Raw genomic sequence first — 21,015 nt, 5'->3', positions numbered from 1 at the left:
CTGTGTCCCAAACATTTCCTTTATGTATCCCAAACATGTGTCCCTTTATGTATCCTAAGCCTGTGTGTCTCCTTGGATCCTCAGCGGGGCGACGGTGGCGGGAGGCATGCCGGTACAGGTCCCTGTTGGCCCGCCCGTCGTCGCTAATGGCGTGGAACAGCAGCCGGTCAGTGCGGTGAGTTGTTGTAGTGAAGGTAGTAGTAGTAGTAGCAGTTGTTGTAGTTAGCATTAGTTAGTAGTGGTAATTGTAGTAGTATAAAATCGTAGTCATAGTGGTTTTTACATACTGTATATTCCCCACCTTTTGAGTTATCCACCTTATTTTTGAAACACCGCTTAGTAGTCATGGCTGTCTTGAATGAATACTAGATGGTTTGTTCATATCAACCATTGTATACATTTGAGAGGTAAGTGGATGTACAGTAATGCAGTGGGTGGAATTAGTCAGTGGAACATGTGTGGAGAGCTTAGGATTGTAGAAAGATGTTGAACCCTTCCGGCAAAAGACGAACGATGTTGAAAGTGTAAAGAAAGAGAATGAGAGGGAAGGAAAAATTGATGAAAAAGTAGAGTTGAAATAATGGATGATAAGTGTTGGGGAAATGCACATAAGAAATTATTATTATTATTATTATTATTATAATTATTATTATTATTATTATTATTATTGCCGTAATTGGAAATGCTGCTTGGGGAACTTAAGGCATATATGTAAGAGTGGATTCAGCGATGGAGGATTTTTTTTTTTTTATACGGTAGTTCAAATGCATGAGAGTAAGAGAGAAGACCGTGCTAGTTCTGAGGATCTCTATTCTCTTACACCTCCCTTGTCCACCCGAGTCCTTTCTCTCTTGTTTTCCTCTTCCTGCGTGTATCCCTCTTTTTTCCTTTTCCTGTTTTACTCCTCCTACCACTGTTCTTTCTTTTTCCTTTCCAGATTTTCCTCCTGCTGCCATTATTTCTTAGTTTCCCTTTCTCTTGCTGTAATTATCCTTCATTTTTCTCCCTCTGTATATCTTCTTTGCTGTCATTTTCCCTTTTCTCCCTATTTATTTCGATTCCTGCCAGTATCTTCCTTTTTTCCCTCTCATGTTTTCCTTTTTTCTCCATTATTTCCTTCTTTTTCTTTGCTGTTTCTCTCATTATACTTCTTTTTTCCTTTCCACGTTTTTTGCAAGTATTTTCATTTTTCCTTTCATGTTTCCCTCCATCATCTTTACTTTCCTCTCCTTCCTTGTTCCATCCCCCGTGTGTGTGTGTGGGGGGGGGGTTCCGCATGCATTCTTTCCTCTCTCCCCTTTCCTCCTCCTCAGTAGCTACCGCATCTCTTGTCGCAGGCTCTAGGTAGCGCTGACATCCTCCTCCTCCTTACCTACCCCAACCCCTCCTGGCATCCCCCGCCCTTCCTCCTTCCCCCCTCCGCCTCCCTTCCCCCACCTCCACCTCCTTCACGGCCCCCCTCAGTAATGCTCTCCTTAAATATTCCTCTGGCGGGATTCCAGGACTGGTTGCTTGTCTCCTTCAGCAGTTCCCCCCCCCCCTCTCTCTCTCTCTCTGCACACACACACACATATTTTGTATGTCTAGATAGATAGATGAAATGGGTTGAAAGTGAGAACTTAAATAATGGAGAAGCAAGTGAATGGCTGGAAATATATAAATCATACAGGGGAAAAAAATAGAGCTGTGATAGAGAGGCTTTGGTCGAGACGTCAGAAGCAAAGAAAGATGATTGAGGAGGCAATACAACAGAGAGAGAGTGAGAGAGAGAGATTTAGCACTTCTGTCCATGTTACTGCCTCACTGTCATATTTACCAGCCGCGATAGCGAAGCTGGTATTGTTTTCAGTTTGTCCGTCTGTGTGTGTGTCTGTTAGCGCGATGACTTCGCAACCGCTCAAGATATCATCACAAAATTTTATAGGTGTGTAGTAGGGGGAAAAAAAATCTATCACGAGCTCGAAATTGGTGAAAGTAGGTCAAGGTCTGTGTGTCTGTTACCACGATAACTTCGCAACCACTCAAGATATCACAAAATTTTACAGGTGTGGTAGGGATGAAAATATCCTGCGAGCATTGTTTTCAGCTTGTCTGTCTGTCCGTGTGGCTGTTAGCACGATAACTTCTTAATCGCTCAAGATATTATCACAAAATTGTACAGGTGGGTAGTAGGGATGAAAATCTCCTACGAGTTCGAAATTGGTGAAACTAGGTCAAGGTCTGCGTGTCTGTTAGCACGATAACTTCGCAGCCGCTCAAGGTATCATCACCAAATTTAGATGTGTATCAGGGATGAAAATCTGCAAGTTCGAAATTGGTGAAAGTAGGTCAAGGTCATATTCGGAACGGCGCTATAGGTATCGGCTTGTGGCTGGGGTGATTCCCCCCTTGGGGCGGCCTCTAGTCAGCTTTGTTGTGGTGTTGGTGGTGGTGGTGCTTACCTAAACGTGAATGCCTTTAACTTTGGGTGAAGTTTCCGTCATGATTGTCTGTCATCCTCCTTTTGGGGGATAGGGAAGGAGTTGGGGGACATTGGTATAACCAGGCATTGGAGCCATCCGGTTTTATTAGTGTCAGCGCGTGAAGGCATCCATGTCCAGCATCTACAGTATTCAAGCTTTACGAGAGAAGGCGAGAGTATGTAAAGCAGGGAGAAATAGAAAACAGAAAAATAAAGAGGGAAGAGCAGTCAAATGAAAGTAACAGGTGAAGAAAAGCCAGTAAAAACAAAGCAGATTCCAAGGATAAAAAAACTAAAGAGTAAGAGGAAATAGGCAGATGCAGCAATAGCCAGAATTTAGAACAGAGGCACACGTACACATACATACATACAAAGGGAATGAGAAACACACACAACCCGTTCACATGCATACATGCAAGGAAGAAGACAAAAAGCACAAACACACCTTACCCGTACATACATGTAAGGGAGCGAGAAAAACAGGCGTACATGCAAGAGGAGCAAGTAGCACAAATACACGTAGACATACCTGTGCATGAATAACAACTCTTTAATCCGAATAAGAAAGAATCGAAGGCCGAGAATAGTTTACGTACTGGCGAACAGAGCCAAAATAAAGATCCCTGCACTTATATAAAAGCCTGCAGAGGTATATGGTGAAGTGAACACATGTACTGACATATTCATACAAGAGGGTGGCCTTAAGACGGTGGTTCAGTCGGTAGATAGGTGCCCTGCAGCCTTAACGGACCCCTTTTCAAATCCACGCTGGGGTCAGAGAACAGTGTAGGGATTTGAATGTCATAAAAGTAAACTTTACTGATCTACCAGAAGACCCGCCGACATATCGTGACCCCTCCCCCCTCCCCGCTAATACCAGTACACCAATCCTGTATGAGACAGCCCTAGCATATATTCAGTATGGACGGTAGGTGTTAGCGCTGAAATGGTGACATGTGGAGATGTAGGGGGACTACTGGGCCTTGGGGATAAGCTCTGAAGTCTTTGCCCAGAGTAGGACACATAAAAAAAAACAAACAAACTCATACACATGCAAGAGGAGGGCAGTAAAAACACATTCACATACACAAACATGCAAAGGAGACGGTTAGCACAAATACAGATACATAAACAGAGAAGTGGGAGCGAGATACCCAGACACAAGGTACACATCCATACAAGAGGGAGCGATACACACACCTACACAAACAGACACACGAGGTGGGGGCGGTGCACAGACATACAAAAATATGTGTGTGTGTGTGGGGGGGGGGATGAGGGGAATGAGAAACGGAGCTGAGTTCATGGAATGCGCCGCTCCCCTGCTCCTAACTCGCGTCACAGGAAGGAGGCACATTACTTCTGCCTTCGTGCTTGCATTCTCTCCCTCCCTCCAGCCTCGATAACAGCCCGCCCTTGTACATTTGCAGCAGAGGGGCCGGGGAGGAAGGAGGCAGGGAGAGAGGGAGGGAGCTTGGCAGGGAAGATGGATGGAGCTTTGCAAGGAGGGCCAGGGAGAGAGGAGAGAGGGAGCATGACAGGGAGGAGGCAGGAGTAGGTAGGGAAAGAGAGAAGGAGGAAGCTTGGTCAGGAGGAATCAGGGACAGGGGGAGGGAAATAGGCAGGGAAGGGTAAGGATGAGGAGGGAGGGAGAGAGCCTAGGAAGGAGGGAAGGAGGACCCATTGAGCTAGGGAGGGAGCTTGGCAGGGAGGAACCAGGGAAAGAAGAGAGCTTGTGAGGACGGGAGCTTTGTGGGAAGAGACTAGAGAGAGAGGGAAGGAACTTGACAGGGAAGAAACGAGTGCAGCTGTTCAGAAGTAAAATTTAGGGAAGAAATGTAAAGGGGGGCGAAACAGAAAACACGAAAGTAGGTTAAAGTGAGTCATTGGATGCAGCCAGGTAGAAAAGGATGTAAAGCAAGCAGGGGATGGATGCGTAGGTAGGTGTAGATGAGTTTGTGGATGAGGTCATATTGAATGGAAATCTAAGGAAAAGATGATAAAAGCTGAAAATGCCACAACTGGTTAAAGTAAGTCTCCGTATGTGGCCATGCAGAAGGAAAATCTGGGGAAAGGATGTATAACCATGCGAGTGGAAAGCGCGAAAGTAGATGAAAATGGTGGGGAATGTAGGGGGGGTTTATATTTCGGAAAGTTAGTTTATGGTGAAGGGTGAGCTTCTGGGTAGAGGTGCTTGGACTGTCTTTTAGTACACCAGACAAGATGATGAAAATAGGGCCACATGGAGAGAAAGGTAGCGAAGGGAAAGAATCTGTTTTGAGGGTGGAGGTGCTGCTTGGAATTATGTCGTATGCTACACAGTTTTAGACATTGACCTTTGGTGTTCATGCTGCTACACTTATTACTTTAAGCGTACAGGAACAAGTCAGAAATACCAACGAATAGTACCCGTAGTGTTGTGTATCTGTTTATCATCTATCCCTACTATTCTACTTGTATTCCTCCCAAGTTCGCGAGCATACAGCACTGACTTACCTCTTAGCTGTGCAACTCTGTAATGCGAGAGTTAACCTGTACGGTACTCTTCCATTTATACAACTAATTAAATCAGGAACTGTCTTCCTGGATCTAACTTTCCATTGACAATGATATTCACTTTTAAATTGTGTCAAGGCATGTCGAAATAAACAGGTATTGAATTTGACTCTGTTCAGTTGTCTTAGGAAGTGGCAGATACTGCAGGCTCTCATCCTCGGGTTCTTTGTTTCTACATAAAAAACAGTAAAAAAGAATATGCAGCATTGTATTTTGCCACCAGACCATTCATACTGTCAGCCGGTCAGACAGTCTGGAAGTCTCCAGTCTTCCTGCACAGGCACATTCATTCATTCTCACTCTCGCTGCCACACTCTTTCTTCAGGCTTTTCGCCAACAACAACAGCCCACTTTTAGCATCCTATAGTCCATTTTGGCCCAGTGCAACAACAACACAGTAACAACAACAACAACAACAACAACAACAAAACCATCAGCAACAAGGGGATGATAGAAGTAATTAATAACGTTGCTTTGTAGGTGGGAGTGAAGGGGGTGGTGCCTGTATCCGTGGGTAAACAGAAGATGCTGTAAATAAAGCGAGGAGGGAGGAGGGGACACCTGAGGAGGGGGATGTATTTAGGAGTGAGGGAGGGAAAGACGAGGAAGGAGGGAGGGGGGTACGTGGATTGAGGGAGACTCGAGGAGGGAGGAAGAGGGACTCAATGGGGGAGGGGGGTTGCAAGGAGCGAGGAGGGATGAGGCGATGCGAGAAAGGAGGGAGGGAGTGAGGTAGGAGAGACGGAGGGAGGGAGTGAGATGCGAGGATGGAAGGGAGGGGAAAGGGATGCAAGGAGGGAACTGGGAGAATGGTGGGGGGAGTGAATCGGCGGCGACTAGGCTAGTAGTAGTCGTGCTGGCGGCTGGCTCTTGGGCGGGCGCCAAACTCTGGACTCTCTCCCCTCTCTCCTTTTCCTCTCCTCACATAGCTCCCCCCCTCTCTCTCTCTTTCTCCCCTCACATACCCTTCTCTCTCTCTCTCTCTCTCTCACACACACACACACACACACACACACACACACACACACACCTATCTGCTTCTCTCAGTCTCTTTCTCTCTCCCTCCTCTTTGTTTTCCCTTCTGTTCCCTCTTTCTCTTTCCCTTTCCTTATCTTCCAACTCATTACTCCACTTCTCTTTTTCCCCTCTCTCATTTCCTCTGCTTTCTTCATCCCTCCCACCCTTCTCCTTTCCTCTCCTATTCTCTCCTCTCCTCTCCTTTCCTTTCCACCTATTCTCTCATCACCTCTCCTCTCCTTTCCTCTCTTCTCTTTTCTCCAGTCCATACTTCTCTCCCTTCCTTCCCCTTGCATACCACTTTCTAGCACTTTCGCTATCCCTTCTCCCCTTTCCAAGACTCTCTCCTGCTCGATCCTCTCGCCCTTTTTCTACCGTCTCCTGATCTCCCTTCCTCCCTCTGCGCCCTCTCAACCTCCCCCTTTCTTCCCTTCTCACCCATCTTCCTTGTATCTTCATAACTCCCCTCCTACTCTAACACTCATTCATTTCTTGGTTTATCATTACACGGGTTCTCTTTTCTGCATTTCACTTACCTTTCTTCCCTTTTCTTGTTTACCTTTCAAGTTTTCCTGGTCCCATCTGTCTTTGTATCTCCTAATTCCTTTCTCGTCTCCATTTTTCCTTTGGCCCTTGTGATCTCTTCCTCTTGATTGTCTTCTTTTGTCTCTCTCTCTCTCTCAATGATTTAAATGTAGATATATAGGTAGAGAGAAGATAGGTAAATAGGTAGATAAGCAAATACTCAGTAGGAAAATGAAGGGCTTTCAAGATACCCTGGAAACATCAAAATCACGATACTACATTTTAATTTTCCCCGCCTATCCACCTTTACTCTATTGCCCTTACGCTTCCCACAAGAATCGATCTCTTCTCACTTTTTTTTTTTTTTTTCCTCCACATCCATTTGCATCTCCTCCTCCTCCTCCCCCCCCCCCCCCACGAATCGTCTCACTCACCCTCCATCCTCTTTCGAATCTCCTCCCTCCCCCTTCATCCCCTGTTAGTACTTCCAGCTCACCCATCCAGTCTAGTCGTCCACACTTTTCCACTTCTCACTCTTTCACTTGTCTTTCCCACTCATTCCCTCTTCTTTCCATCTTTCCCCACTCATTGACACTTCATCCCCAGTTTGCCCTCCCATTCGCCCTCCTCTCCCACTCATCTTCACCTCTGCCCTTTCGCTTCATTATCTCCTCGCCCCACTCCCCTCTCCCTTTCGTCCTCACCCGTCAATCCCACCTTCCTCACCCCTCACTCCCACCTTCCTCATCCCACACTCCCACCTTCCTCATCCCACACTCCCACCTTCCTCACCCCTCACTCCCACCTTCCTCATCCCACACTCCCACCTTCCTCATCCCACACTCCCACCTTCCTCATCCCACACTTCATCATCCTCACCCCTCACTCCCATCATCCTCACCCCTCACTCCCATCATCCTCACCCCTCACTCCCATCATCCTCACTCCTCACTCCCATCTATGGCGCTGTCCCATCTTCCCCACCCCTCACTCCCATCTTCTCCACCCCTCACTCCCATCTTCCTCACCCCTCACTCCCGTCTTCCTCACCCCTCTCCTCTCCTCTCCCCTCCTCTCCTCGTCCTATTCCCTCAGGGCCTAGTACAAGGGGTCCCTCTGAACTAGACCTCATCAGCATATAGTGCAGGCGAGAGGGAGGCTGTGGGAGGCTTGATGTACAGGGATATGCTAATGAGTCGGCGAGGAGAGAGGAGAGGTGAGTCGGGGAGGAGAAGAGGGGAGTAGGAGAGGAGGAGAGAATCTGGGAGGAAGAGAGGAGAGATGAGTCGGAGAGGGAGAGAGAAGAGGATTGAGGTGTGTCGTGGAGTCGAGAAAGGGGTAGGGGAGGTGGGAAAGAAGAAGGGAGAGAGGAGTCGGGGAGGGGAGTGGGAAAGGAGAAGAGGGGAGAGATGAGTCGGGAAGGGGAAAGGAAGGGAGGGGAGAATGTTACGTGGGGAGTCATTGATGAGCAAGCTTTAAAGAGGCATGAAACAAGAGTGTGCTAATTACTGGAATACAACTAACAGCGAAAAGCAAAAATGATTGTGAGAAGAGGAACTTGTTTTTGAGTCGAGGATCTGAGGGATGAAAGGAATGTCACGAGGGGAGAGCCGTAGAGGAGCAAGCTCGTGAGGGGCAGAAGACCGAGCTTACTAATCGCTGGGACACAACGCGAAGCAAAATGCAAAATGAGAGTACGATACAATAATATGCAGGTGAGATGGGGAGCAGGCAGGAGGAGGAGTAATGACACCAGGGGAATGCAGTAGAGGTGCATGTAAGTCACCGTATTATCTCTAGAGTGCAATTGAAAAAGAAAACCTCGTAAAGAATGAAAGGAAGAATGAATCATGGATGTAAGGGATGGGTAAAAAAGGGGGGTGGGATGGGGTAAGGAAGGAGCAGACAAAAAGAAGAAAGAAGCGTGGATAGAAGGAGTGGTTGATAAAAGTGGGGAGGGGAATGGGATAAGGGGGGAGCAGACAAAAAGAAGAGAAAAGGGTTGTGAGTAAATTCGGAGTATGTATCGAAAAGATGAGTGTAAGAGGAAAGAAATATGCGAATGAGGTAAAGAAAGGTTTGGTAGAAGGGTGCTTTGGGTGGAGAGATTAAATACTTGATAGTTATTGGAGGAGTGTTTGAGAAATTAAAGAGAGACGGGAGTGGAGCCAAAGACAGCACAGAAATGGAGATGCGAATGATGGGAGAGGAGGAGTAAATGTTAAGATAGAGGGGATTGACGGTAATTGGAAGAGTAAATGTTAGAGAGAAGGGACTGATGGAGTTTGAAAGAAAGGAGAGACTGTAATAAGCAAGGTTTGAGAATCGAATACAAGAATATAAGAGGATACAAGGTTTAATAAATGAAAATTTGAGGGAGTGACATGTAATCCCGTAATCTGCCACTTTCTGGACGTCAGTTATGGTGTGCGCAGTGAAAGAGAGGAAGAAACTGGAGGAAAACATCTAAGGATAGTGGGTGATAGCTGGATGAAGCAGAGGAATGGTACAAAGGAGAGAGGGATGGAAAGGGGATGAGAAACGAAAAAAAAAGATGAAGGATGCAAAGGAGAGAGGGAAGTTGTGGGCGCCAGCTGTGGTATGCGCAGTGGTTTTGATTATGAAAGGAAAGTAAGTGAGAAATTAAACAAGCGAGAACGGGAAGGAAAGTAGACGAGAAATAAAAAAAATAAATAAATTGAAGGTTACAAAGGACGGAGGAACTGAGTATTCAAAGTAGATAGTAAATGGGAGAAACTGGGGAAGGATACAAAGGAGAGAGGAAAGGAAAGTGGATAAGGAACGCAGGAAAAAGAGGAATGATATAAAGGACAGAGGACAGGGAAGTGGATGAGGAATTAAGGAAAAAGAGGAATGGGACAAAGGAGAGAGGGAAGGTCTGGGCATCAGTTGTGGTGAGCACAGTTAAGTTGAATAAAGGAAAGTGGGTGAGAAATGAAAGAAAAAGGAAGGAAAGTGGATGAGAAATGAAAGAAAAAGGAAGGAAAGTGGATGAGAAAAAAAATGAAGGTAAGTAGATGAGAAATGAAAGAAAAAGAGAAATAAAACAGAGGGCAGAGAGAAGTTTTGGGCGTCAGCTGTGGTATGCGCAGTGGTGTTGAGTCAGTGGCTGGTGTGGAAGGTGCCGCTCTCAGTTTGGCGCCCGAGGGAACGTGGTATTGATTTGGCGCCGTATGGAGGATGCCAGAGGTACGTGTAGCTTGGCGCCAGGCAGAGTCCCGCGGCACTCTGTTCACTTTTGTTATGGCTCTTCACTACGAACACTGCTTTTTATTCTTCATGCTACCATACAGTTTTATTCAACCTTAACAACCTGGATAAACAGAAAACATTTTTAGGCTCCTTTGCAAGATACCTTTTCAGTTCTTCCGATCTGACGAAGGAACCGTGTCTTTGCAGTAACTTTTGATATATACTTATTTCATTATTATTATTATTATTATTATTATTATTATTACAAGACTACCCGTCATCTGTGAGCCAGGTAGACTGTAATGATACTGTTAGATGAAAACTTGACTCTTATGTATCCAGCCTGGATGACTCCCAATGCTGGTTGAGTGACATGCTAACTCAGGTTGACACTAAACAACTTGCATTAATAATTTTTCCTTCTACAATCAGTACTTTCTGCGATTTGAGTTTTACACACACACACACACACACACACACACACACACACATTTCGTACAAAAAATTTTTCTTTTACTTCGTCTACCTGGCTCAGTTATTATTATTCCTGTCACTGTGTCGATGGGGTGTGCACTCCTGTCTTGCAAGGCAGTCTGTCGAGATAACAAGATCAAGCATGTAGTAAAAATGGAAATCGAGAAGGTAGAAAAATTGTACCTACACTTGGTAAAAGCTTAGTCCAGCATTTCTTTACCCACTGCTGACAGAGCTGCATCAGAAGAGTCAGACTCTTGCAAGAAGGTACTGGAAATCATTCGTTACTTATTCCATTCACTGTCTTGGTATCCTAGTACCATGAAAGAATGATAGGTACAACAGTTTCTGCTCAATAAACTTTTCCAAATGTGGATGTAATTCTTCCATATTCCCCTCCAGTTGTTGTTGTTTTCTGGTATATATGTTGGATGTTTGTACCATCAGAAGGCAGTGTTTTCCATTCTAGTTACCCGGAAAAAAACATTTAGCACTGTTGAAAAAGGGAGACGACGACCCCCAGAACCCCCTCTGGATCAGCGACTGAGATAGAACTTTCCCTGTTGTGTGGTAGCCAGTTTTTTTTTTTTTTTTTTTTTTTTTTTTTTTTTGCGCCAGTACCTAGCATGAATGATCGAGCTGTTGTCGTTAAAGTATACACAGATGTCTTTTGGTGCTCAGACAGTTTTATTCGATCAATGGGAGTTAGATATGGTACTGATTAATCCCTTCATTGATGTGGGGTTCTCCTGAGTAAGTGGTAGCAAGGATAATCAACAAAGAGGTCCTCGTGTTGAAGGGGTAGGTCACTGTACTGTACTTCGAATTACATGTCATCGGTGTACCCAATTGTGGAAGGAGAAAAAAAAACGACGCATGTGTTTCATAGATTGTGTGTGTGTGTGTGTGTGTGTGTGTGTGTGTAGGATGCATGCATTTAATGGATTGATGTGTGTGTGTGTGTGTGTGTGTGTGTGTGTGTAGGATGGGAACGAGGCATGGCACGGCGCTCTCTCTCGCAGGATATTGATCAGCCACACCTGCCTCACTTCTCTCTCTCACTTCCCTCCCGCCTCACCCCTACCCAAACCCCCCACTCACACTTGTCCCACCTGCCTCACCCCTACCCAAATCCCCACTCACACTTGTCACACCTGCCTCACCCCCACCCAAACCCCCACTCACACTTGTCACACCTGCCTCACCCCCACCCAAACCCCCACTCACACTTGTCCCACCAGCCTCACCCCCACCCAGACCCCTCACTCACACTTGCCACACCTACCTCACTTCCACCCAAACCCCCCTCTCATACTTGTCACACCTGCCTCACCCCCACCCAAACGCCCATTCACACTTGTCACACTTGCTTCATATCCCAGAGCCACGATTCCAGGTTTCACTTTCGGAATTCTTCTCGTCGTTGTGTGTGTTCTGTGTTTACTTACTGTCCATTTTCTGTTGACCATAAATGTGCCTTTCCTTCTACCCCACGTCACCCATTCTCCCCCTTCCCTCTCTCACTCTCATTCTTCCTTTCCCTCCCTTCTATCTCTCCCTCCCACCGTCCGTCCTTCCATTCCTTCTGACTATCGTCCGTCCCTCCCCTTCGCTCTCTCACTTTCCCTCCCTCCCTCTCCCAGTCTTCCCTCTTTCCCTCCCTCCCTCTCCCAGTCTTCCCTCTTTCCCTCCCTCCCTCTCCCAGTCTTCACTCTTTCCCTCCCTCCCTCTCCCAGTCTTCCCTCTTTCCCTCCCTCCCTCTCTCAGTCTTCTCTCTTTCCCTCCCTCCCTCTCCACCTTTTCCCACCTTTCTTCTCTTTCCCTTCCCCTCCCTCCATCCCTCTCCCTTCTCAATTCGTGCCGCCACGAGCTTGAAGGGGAGATGTTCCTAAGGTCGGGACTGGAGTTCAGGACGTCCCCGCCTCTGCATGGTTTTCTCGTGTGTTTTCTGTTCTCTCCTCATCGTGTGATGTAAGAAAAGTTTCTGTATGGCCTTTATTTGTTCTTCTCTTCTCATCGTGTGGCATTTTTCTGTAGCATTTTTAATTTGCTGAGGAAACAATGTGTACCACAGCCCAGGAACTAATTTATAACATTTCGCATTAAAATGTTCTTGACTTTGAAATCCATTAAAAAAAGATACGGTACCTTAATTTTTCCGGTCCATGCCATTAGTTTCAGGGTAACTGAACTTATCTTGCAGTCTTAACTTAGGCTACAGCAGCCATAAGATAGTCCTGTTGGACAGGATCTGTTAACCTGTTGCAGTTAGTCACAGCAAATATCTGAAGGAAAAAAATCCCCCCCCCCCCCCTCTATCTGTGTGTGTGCGTGTCTGTACACCTTATAATTTTGGTAATTTGTTTACAAAAAGCTCATTGGAAGTTATTTTACAGTAGAGTAGACCTACCACCATTCGTACTCATATTTGTATCGACTTCTGGTAATGTTTGGGGTGTAGTGTATGAAGATAATTTTTTCTTCATAAATCTACTTTTGTATGCAGGCAAGCTCTTTATGTATGTAGTTTACTGGATACTTTTGCTTAAATATTATGGATCTATATATATACCTGTACATTTAAATATGTTCGAATTTGTGTTCGGATTAAATGCTCATATTATACTACTGCATAAGTTATTGCTGTCATTATTATTATTATTATTATTATTATTATTATTTTATTATTATTATTATTATTATTATTACTATTATTATCATATAAAGTAATTGTGATGGGGGATATGAATGGAAGAGTAGGTACTGGTCCTGAGGATGACATAATGGGTTGCTGTGGAGTACCAGGAGAAAATGATAATGGGAAGAGACAAAAGGATATGTGTCAGGAGAGGTGGTTGTGCATTTGTAACTCGTATTTCAAACCCAGAGATGCACATAAATATACTTGGTATAGAGGGAACGGGGATCGTGTTGAAAGAAGCCTGATTGATTACATGCTCATAGAGAGGTCGATGATGGGAATGGTTGCTGATACGAGGGCTGTGAGAGGACGGTGTGGAGGTCTGTCAGATCATATGATTGTGGTATGCAAGATCAAGCTGAAAGGAGTGAGGTGGATCAGGAGAGAGAGAAGCAGTCAGGGAGAAAGACTGAAAGTTGAGAAGCTGAGGATCAAAGAAATGGCGGATGAATACAGGACCAAAGTAGAGGACGTGTTAGAATTACTGAATTGGAATGAAATGGATCTGGACAGACTGTGGAATGCAGTTAGGGATTGCATAGTTAGGAATGCTAAAGCAGTATGTGGTGTGGCAAGAGTAACAACAAAGAAGAAAGGTACGGGATGGTGGGATGAGGAGGTAAAGAGAGCGGTGGAGGAAAAGAGGAAGAAGTGGCTAAAGTGGTTAAAGGATAGGGGTTCAGTTGAAATAAGAACTGAATATGTTGAGAGCAAGAAGCACGTAAAGAGAGTAGTGAAGAGGAAAAAGGAGGAGGTAAATGAGGATTTAGGAAGAAAAATGAATGCGAACTACTCAGAAAATAGAAAGTTATTCTGGAAAGAGATGTGGAAATGTAGAAGTGAAAGCGGTAAGAAATGGGATGGTGTGAAGGATGCAGGTGGTAGATTATTAACCCATGGAGATGAAGTAAGGACCAGATGGAAAGAATATTTTGAAAGCCTGATGAATGGGGATAGAGAGAGCAGAGCAGCTGTAAACATGATTGGTTTTGGGGGTGTGCAGAGAAGGAATGCAGGGCCAGGAGACGTGACACTCGCACAGGTGAAGAGTGCTGTGAAGTTGCTGAAAAATGGGAAAGCAGCTGGGGTTGATGAGATGTATGCAGAGATGCTTAAATGTAGTGGAGAGAATGGAATGAAGTGCTTGTTGGAGATATATAAGAAGGCATGGATGAGTGAAACTGTGCCTGCAGAGTGGAAAAAGGCTGTGATTGTACCCCTGTACAAAAAGAAAGGTGAACGAAATGAGTGCAAGAATTATCGTGGCATAAGCTTACTGAGTGTGGTAGGGAAGGTATATGGAAGAATTATTTTAGAGAAAGCAAGAGAGATATCAGAAGTCCTAGTGAGTGATGAACAGGGTGGCTTTAGGAGTGGCAGAGGATGTGTGGACCAAATATTTGCAGAGACAGATAGTAGAGAAGGCATGTGAGAAGGACCATAAGGTGTTTATGGCATTCATGGATCTGGAAAAAGCATATGACAAAGTGGACAGAGAAGGATTGTGGAAAGTTTTGCGCATGTACGGTGTAGAGGGTAAGCTGTTAGGTGCCGTCAAGAGTTTTTATGATGGTAGTGAAGCATGTGTCAGGGTTATCGGGCATCTGAGTGAATTGTTCACAATCAGTGTGGGCATGCAACTAGGTTGTGTGATGTCCCCATGGTTGTTCAATGTATATATGAATGGGGTGATGATAGAAGTGAAAACACAAGTAATGGAGAGAGGGATGGCATTGGTAATGAATGATGATGGATGGAATATCTCAAATTTATTGTATGCTGATGATGCAGTACTGCTTGCAAGTACCGGACAAGAACTTGGTAGGCTAGTGCAGAGTTTTGCTAATGTCTGTAAGCGTTGTTCCTTGAGAGTAAATGTAGAAAAGAGTAAAGTGATGGTTATTGAGAGAGAAGGTGACTCCCAGTGCAATGTAACAGTGAATGGAGAGAGACTAGAATTGGTGAGAGAGTTCAAATACCTGGGTACAGTGATAGAAAAGAAGAGGGAAATGTGCAAAACAAGTTGAAATTAGAGTGACACAAGGAAGAAAAGTAGCTGGTGCAATGAAGGCCTTGATAAGAAACAGAGGCTTGAGTGTTGCAGCTGCACGAGGCTTACATGAAGGAGTGTTAGTGCCAACCTTAACATATGGGTGTGAGACTATGGTTTGGCATGAAAATGAAAAGTCAAAAGTATGAGCAGTGGAGATGGGACTGCTGAGGAATGTATGTGGAGTACAGAGGATGGATAGGATACGAAATAATGTGATTCGTGAAAGATGCAGAGTGAGGAAGTCGGTGGACACCAGAATTGAAGAGAGTGTACTGAGATGGTATGCTCATGTGGAGAGAATGGATAACAATAGAGTGGTGAAGAAGGTATATCTGAACGAATTCGAAGGAGGGAGGAGGCGAGGTAGGCCAAGGAGAAGGTGGAGAGATATGGTGGATGAATGTGTGAGGAAGAGAGGTTTGGAAGTCGGTAAGGCTAGGGAACTGACAGGAGATCGAGCTGGCTGGATGAATTTTGTGAGAAGATGTGCATGATCAGGGATTTTGGCACCCCTTTTTAACGTGGCAGCGTGTGGATTGACTGTCGGATACGATGTGTGAAGCTACAGAACGTGGTGAATGTTTTTGGTGTATCCGATAGAGCCAGGATTCTGGGAGTTTGAGTGACGAGTGAATGGAAGCGTGGCCCATTGGATTGGGCAGTTTTGGCCTGTTTGGACATTGCTACTCCTCACCCTGCCCTTGGGTGGGAAAGGAGGTTCGGATGATGATGATGATTATTATTATTATTATTACAGCTGTTGAAATATTTATAATGAGTACATACATACAGATGTTTTCTTGAATATTTGTTTTTCTAATTGTCATTGTACCGGCAGAGTGAGACGGAGAATGGTGATGCTGCAGCTAATGGCCAACCTGGCACCCCGGCACCTACAAAGGAACAACCCAAGCGGCTGCACGTCTCAAATATTCCATTCAGATTTAGAGACCCAGACCTCAGAAACATGTTTGGCGTGAGTATTATTATTTTGTCTTTCATTATTATAATTACTATTATTATTATTTATTATTATTATTATTATTATTATTATTATTAATATTATTATTATTTATTACTGTATGTGCATTTTTTGAATTGTTTTCTGTTCTTGTCAGTATACAAGGTTGTAGTCTAAGCTCAGATCAGTAGTTAGTACTTTAATGATTGACCTGTAGCCATAACTGTAGAGTATTTGTAGTATTAGCTTCAACTGTATGTGCTGCTCATCTGATTATGTCTTACATACAGGCTCTGTTGTAGCATACAGGAAGATAAACTTGGTTGCATTTGGATTATCTGACAGGACCTCATTATACGAGGTGCTATCCAAAGTTTTGAACCTGATGCTATAACAAATATTAAACTCACCCAACTCCTGTTGGCCACCATAACCCCCTAAGTAGTCCCCTTATACATTAATACAACAGTCCCAGTGCTTTCATCATGACTGGAATGCTCCCTGAAAGTCCTTGTGTCTTAACCCATCCAGCACCCCCTGCGATCCCATCTCGATGTCCTCATTCATGTTGAAACGATGCCTTTTCAGTTTGATTTTCTTTTTTGGGAAAAGAAAAAAGTCGCAGGGGGGCCAAATCCGGCGAATAAGGAGGTTGGGGGACAATAGCCATGTTGTTCTTGGCCAAAAACTATCAAGTGAAGAGTGAGCCAGAGCATTGTCATGGTGAAGCAATCAGTTTTTGTTGCGCCAGAGTTTGGTGCGGTTCCTTCTTACAGCCTTACGCAATCACCAGACAACATCACCATAGAATGAGAATCGACAGTTTGGTCGGCGGGGACAAATTCCTTGTGCACAGTTCCTTTGATGTCAGTGAAAACGATCAAATGCTTTTGACATTGCTCTTCACTCTCCTTACCTTTTTGGGTCTTGGTGAGGTTGGACTCTTCCATTGCGATGATTGCTGCTCTGTTTCAGGGTCATAACGGTAAACTCAGGTCTCATCACTGGTTATTATTGTGGACAAATGTGTTTCGTCTTCTGCAATCAGTTGATGGAGCTCATTGCACACATCAGTGCGTCACTGCATTTGATCAGCTGTCAGGAGCATTGGGACAAATTTGGCCGCAATGCAGCACATGCCCAGTTCCTCAGTCAGGATCCTCTGACAAGTCCCGTAACCAATCCCAGCTTTCACACAAAGGTTGTTAATGGTCTGACATTGATCATTCTGGATCAGCTGCAAAATTTTTGCAACATTTTCAGAAGTTGTACTGGTCGAGGGCCTCTCTGTGTTGTCGTCGTCTTCAAATGATGTTCGACTGCTTTGAACCTGGTATGCCATCAGAACACCTGTGCTTGACTAAAAGATTGATTACCAAATCATTGCCGAATCATTTCCAGGGTTTCTGTTGCACTTTTACTGAGTTTTGCACAGAATTTGATGTGCACTGGCTGTTCCATGTTCTGATTCATTTTGAAGATTGCCAGACGTCACGTGCACAACAACAAACAAACGTGTGTAACACCAACACACTTCTGCACAGCCTCATGGCTTTTAGCACACTGACTCATCAGGGATGCAAGCAATAGCACCTAGCGCAAGGCTGCGGTAAAAGAAGCAAATTTGGCGTTACAGCATCAGTCTCAAAACTTTTGGATAGCACTTCGTATTAATGGCTGTTATGGATCTAGAGAAGTGTATTACTGTAGAAGGTGAAGAGGGGGAAGTTATGGAGATTTTATGTATGTGTGGTGTGGAGGACATGGGATGGTGGTATGTGCAGACCATAGATATAGAAGCACAGTATTACTCAAGATGTGGCACAAAACAAAGCAAGTAGGAGGAGTGCTGTCAGATGAGCCTGTTGGACCCTTGCTGTGCAGAAAACAGACCGATCCTACTACTGTACTGCTTCTGATAATGATGAATGGATAGCTGTTGAATGTTATAAGTTTTTATGAAAATGAAAACAAAAGAAGAGAACTGCAGTACAGTTATACCCCAGTTTAACGATGCATTTGGTTAAGTAAAAACCCATCACTAGGCGGGGTATCGTATCTTGGGGTAGATTTAACATGTAAAGTAAAGGGATGCGTTTTTGAGCCTTGGATTTCCCCCCCAGCCAAGTCCTAAACCCACCCAAATGAGTCCAAAAGAAACTTTAAAGCCAATTTAAATGGCCTGACAGCTGTAAAAGAAGCTAACCCAAGCATAAAACCAGTGCCCATCTCGCTTGTACCCAGTCAAGGTCACTGGAGAATGAGATCTCTTGACTCATATTCAAACTCGGTTGAGAAGAAGCAGCAGCATTGTATACAATCCCACCATCAGATGGTTCCAGAACAATTAAATAAACATCTGTTATGCATAATAATAATGTACGAATGATGCAGAATCATCCAAGGTGCGAATTGTTGTGACAGAGAATTGTTGATGTTTTGACAGGGAATTCTCTTGACAGTAGTGATGGGCGATACGGTATTCGATTTTTTCTGTAATCGATTATTTCGATTACTTCTGTGGTCAGTAATCAATTAGTAATCAATTACTTTTTGATTACTTTTACCTTAAAATTGATATTATATGGGTATATTGGTAAAGTCAATAAAAGGTAAAATGTTATGGTTTCATTGTAGTCTCTCTCTCTCTCTTCTCTCTCTCTCTCTCTCTCTCTCTCTCCAAGCATTATGTTAAAGGAAAAGATCCGGAAAAAGTAAAAACATTACTAATACCTGAAAATTTAATTAACCAGTAATCAGATCTACTGAGCCTCCCGCCGCACAGTCACACAGCTCAGTTCTCACAATGCCACACAGCTGCCAGCTGTGCAGTGCACACTCGCCACAGTCTACACAGTACACAGAAACTGCACATATGAGTTTGCTGTATTCGATTTGTCTTCAATGTCTGAGGTCCCGGCTTTTTATTCTGCTCGTGCATACAGCTGTTAATTATCAGCTACCTCTTTTTTAGATATATCTTTTTTAATTAAGGTGTCTATTATAAAACAGATTAATATTTATTGGGTAAAATCCATTGAAATGCACGTGTCTGTAATACATATTTAATATATAATTTATCCAGGGAGTAATCGTTTGGTAATCGATTACTGGGAACTGTAATCGATTAATGAATAATTTGACCTTGTAATCAGTGTAATTGATTACAAATAATCGATTACGCCAACCAATACTTGACAGGGAATGCGGTCAATGTTGCGATCGGGATTGCCATTTTACCAGCCCCTCATTATGTCATTTTTGTTACTGTTCTGGTTGCTGAGCTCCTTTATTTACTTCTCTCTTATTTTCCAACATTTATTTGGAAATTCCCATGTATTTTCACAACGTTTTCCATAGAACAACCTGATTGTAAACACATGATTTATCGATCGATGATGCTATTGTGATAACCTTTTCAGTGGCCCTTCCTTATGTCATTTTAGCTACTGTTCTGGTTGCTGAGCTCCTGTATTTTATTTTCTCATATTTCCAACATTTATTTAGAAATTCCTCTCTATTTTCAAAGCATTTTTCCTTGAATAGCCCAGTTGTAAACATGATTTATCATTGTTGCAGTTTTCATCAGTGCATGATTATTTACTTTCTAAGGTTTTTATAATTACAGTTTTAATGTTTATAGTTACAGTATTAATATTATTCAAAATTATTATGTATGATAGGTTAGATGACAGTTCAGTGGTCAAACACGAAATATTCTTTGTTGCGTCGCCTAGTTGCCCACACTGTTTTATACCTCATCTTGTGGGTGAGAATCCGTACCCCAAATGACAGTGTTCACTTCACCTATGACTAAACCACATTAATCTATGCCAGAAAACTTTATAAATCAACCTAAACACAAAATTGTGGTCTAAAATATAATCAAAATTGGAAAAAAAAAATCAACCCATCGTCAAACTGGGGGTAGACCTATAATAGGCAGGGTAGGATGGTATTTCTACCCCCATCACTATTCCAGGGTATCGCATCTAGGGGTATCGTAAATCGGAGTGCCTGTAGTTGCATACTTTAAAGTAGGTGGATATCATCACAGTTACATGCATGATTCAGTACCGGTATCATTGTTACATCCTGTCTTGTCTCTTCTTATCAACCCAATTACCTTCCCTGAGTCATTGTTTGCTTTTTGTTGTCAGATCAAGTGTTTCTCAGCTTGAATTCTTCATCAATCTTGTCTTTTTGTAATGTACACCTCTTTGGCGTGTGTGAGGTTGGCGATAAGTCGCCAGCACTGTGGGAGGTAGACAGGCGTGAGTCCGCCATTGCTGGTCTACAAACAAGAACCAAATTACTAAATACAGTATGCAGTATTTGGCAACTGTGATGTGGCAAGGCTTGGCAACAGCTCTGATGGTGACATTCCCTTGGAAACCACTGATGCTTTCTCGTGCCTGAAATTATGGCATAGAGACCCATTGTCTCATATGAGGCAGTCAGCATGGCCAGGGGTGACCTGCATATCTGAATTACTAAATATGTGGTATTTGGCAACCACATTGTGGTAAGGCTTGGCAACTGCTCTGATGGCGTAGCGGGAGAGTCGACGTTCCCATGGAAACAACTGGCGCATCCTCGTGTTTGAAATTATGGCACAGAGACCCATTGCCCTATGTGAGGCAATCAGTGTGGCCAGGGGTGGCCTGCATGTCGCCTCATATGAGGCAATGTGCTGTGGGGGTTATAAGGAAGCAGGAGTGTGTTATATCCCACAGCTACCGTACTAAATATGTACTGCATATGACAGAAGTTATTAGAGGGTTTAAAACTAGATGTGCAAAGAGAGGAGTGAGACAAGTAATTTAATGGTGAGGGTGGAATGTATTGTTGTATGCAGGTGATGATTCGTTGCTTACTAATATTGAACAGGAGATTTGCAGGCTGGTTAGGGGGTTTGTGACTGCCTTTGAGCATCATGAAAAATTCAAGTGATCTGTTTTTGAGAGAAGGTGACTCAGTGTGATGTAATGTGCTGGTGAATAGAGAGAGATTTGAATTGGTGAAGGGATTTAAATATTCAGTGCAGTAACAAA

The 21,015-nt window shown here is 43.9% G+C and overlaps 1 protein-coding gene across 7 annotated transcripts in view; it reads left to right on the top strand.

Annotated features, from left to right (window-relative positions):
* The window catches only part of Rbfox1 (RNA-binding Fox protein 1), a 377,774-nt gene that overhangs the window by 314,216 nt on the left and 42,543 nt on the right, over window positions 1–21,015 (top strand). For all 7 annotated transcript variants that reach the window (XM_080272628.1, XM_080272614.1, XM_080272606.1 and 4 more), the window contains exons 3-4: window positions 85–175; window positions 15,839–15,976. In XM_080272628.1, the coding sequence (XP_080128754.1) occupies window positions 85–175; window positions 15,839–15,976 (229 nt within the window). The remainder of the gene's footprint in view (window positions 1–84; window positions 176–15,838; window positions 15,977–21,015) is intronic.

This window comes from Coenobita brevimanus, chromosome 6, assembly GCF_032717465.1.
Source record: "Coenobita brevimanus isolate Jiangsu-jjx chromosome 6, ASM3271746v2, whole genome shotgun sequence".
Lineage (NCBI taxonomy): Eukaryota > Metazoa > Arthropoda > Malacostraca > Decapoda > Coenobitidae > Coenobita > Coenobita brevimanus.
The sequence above is the reverse complement of the archived record's forward strand: the minus strand, read 5'-3'. Positions and strand labels throughout refer to the sequence as shown.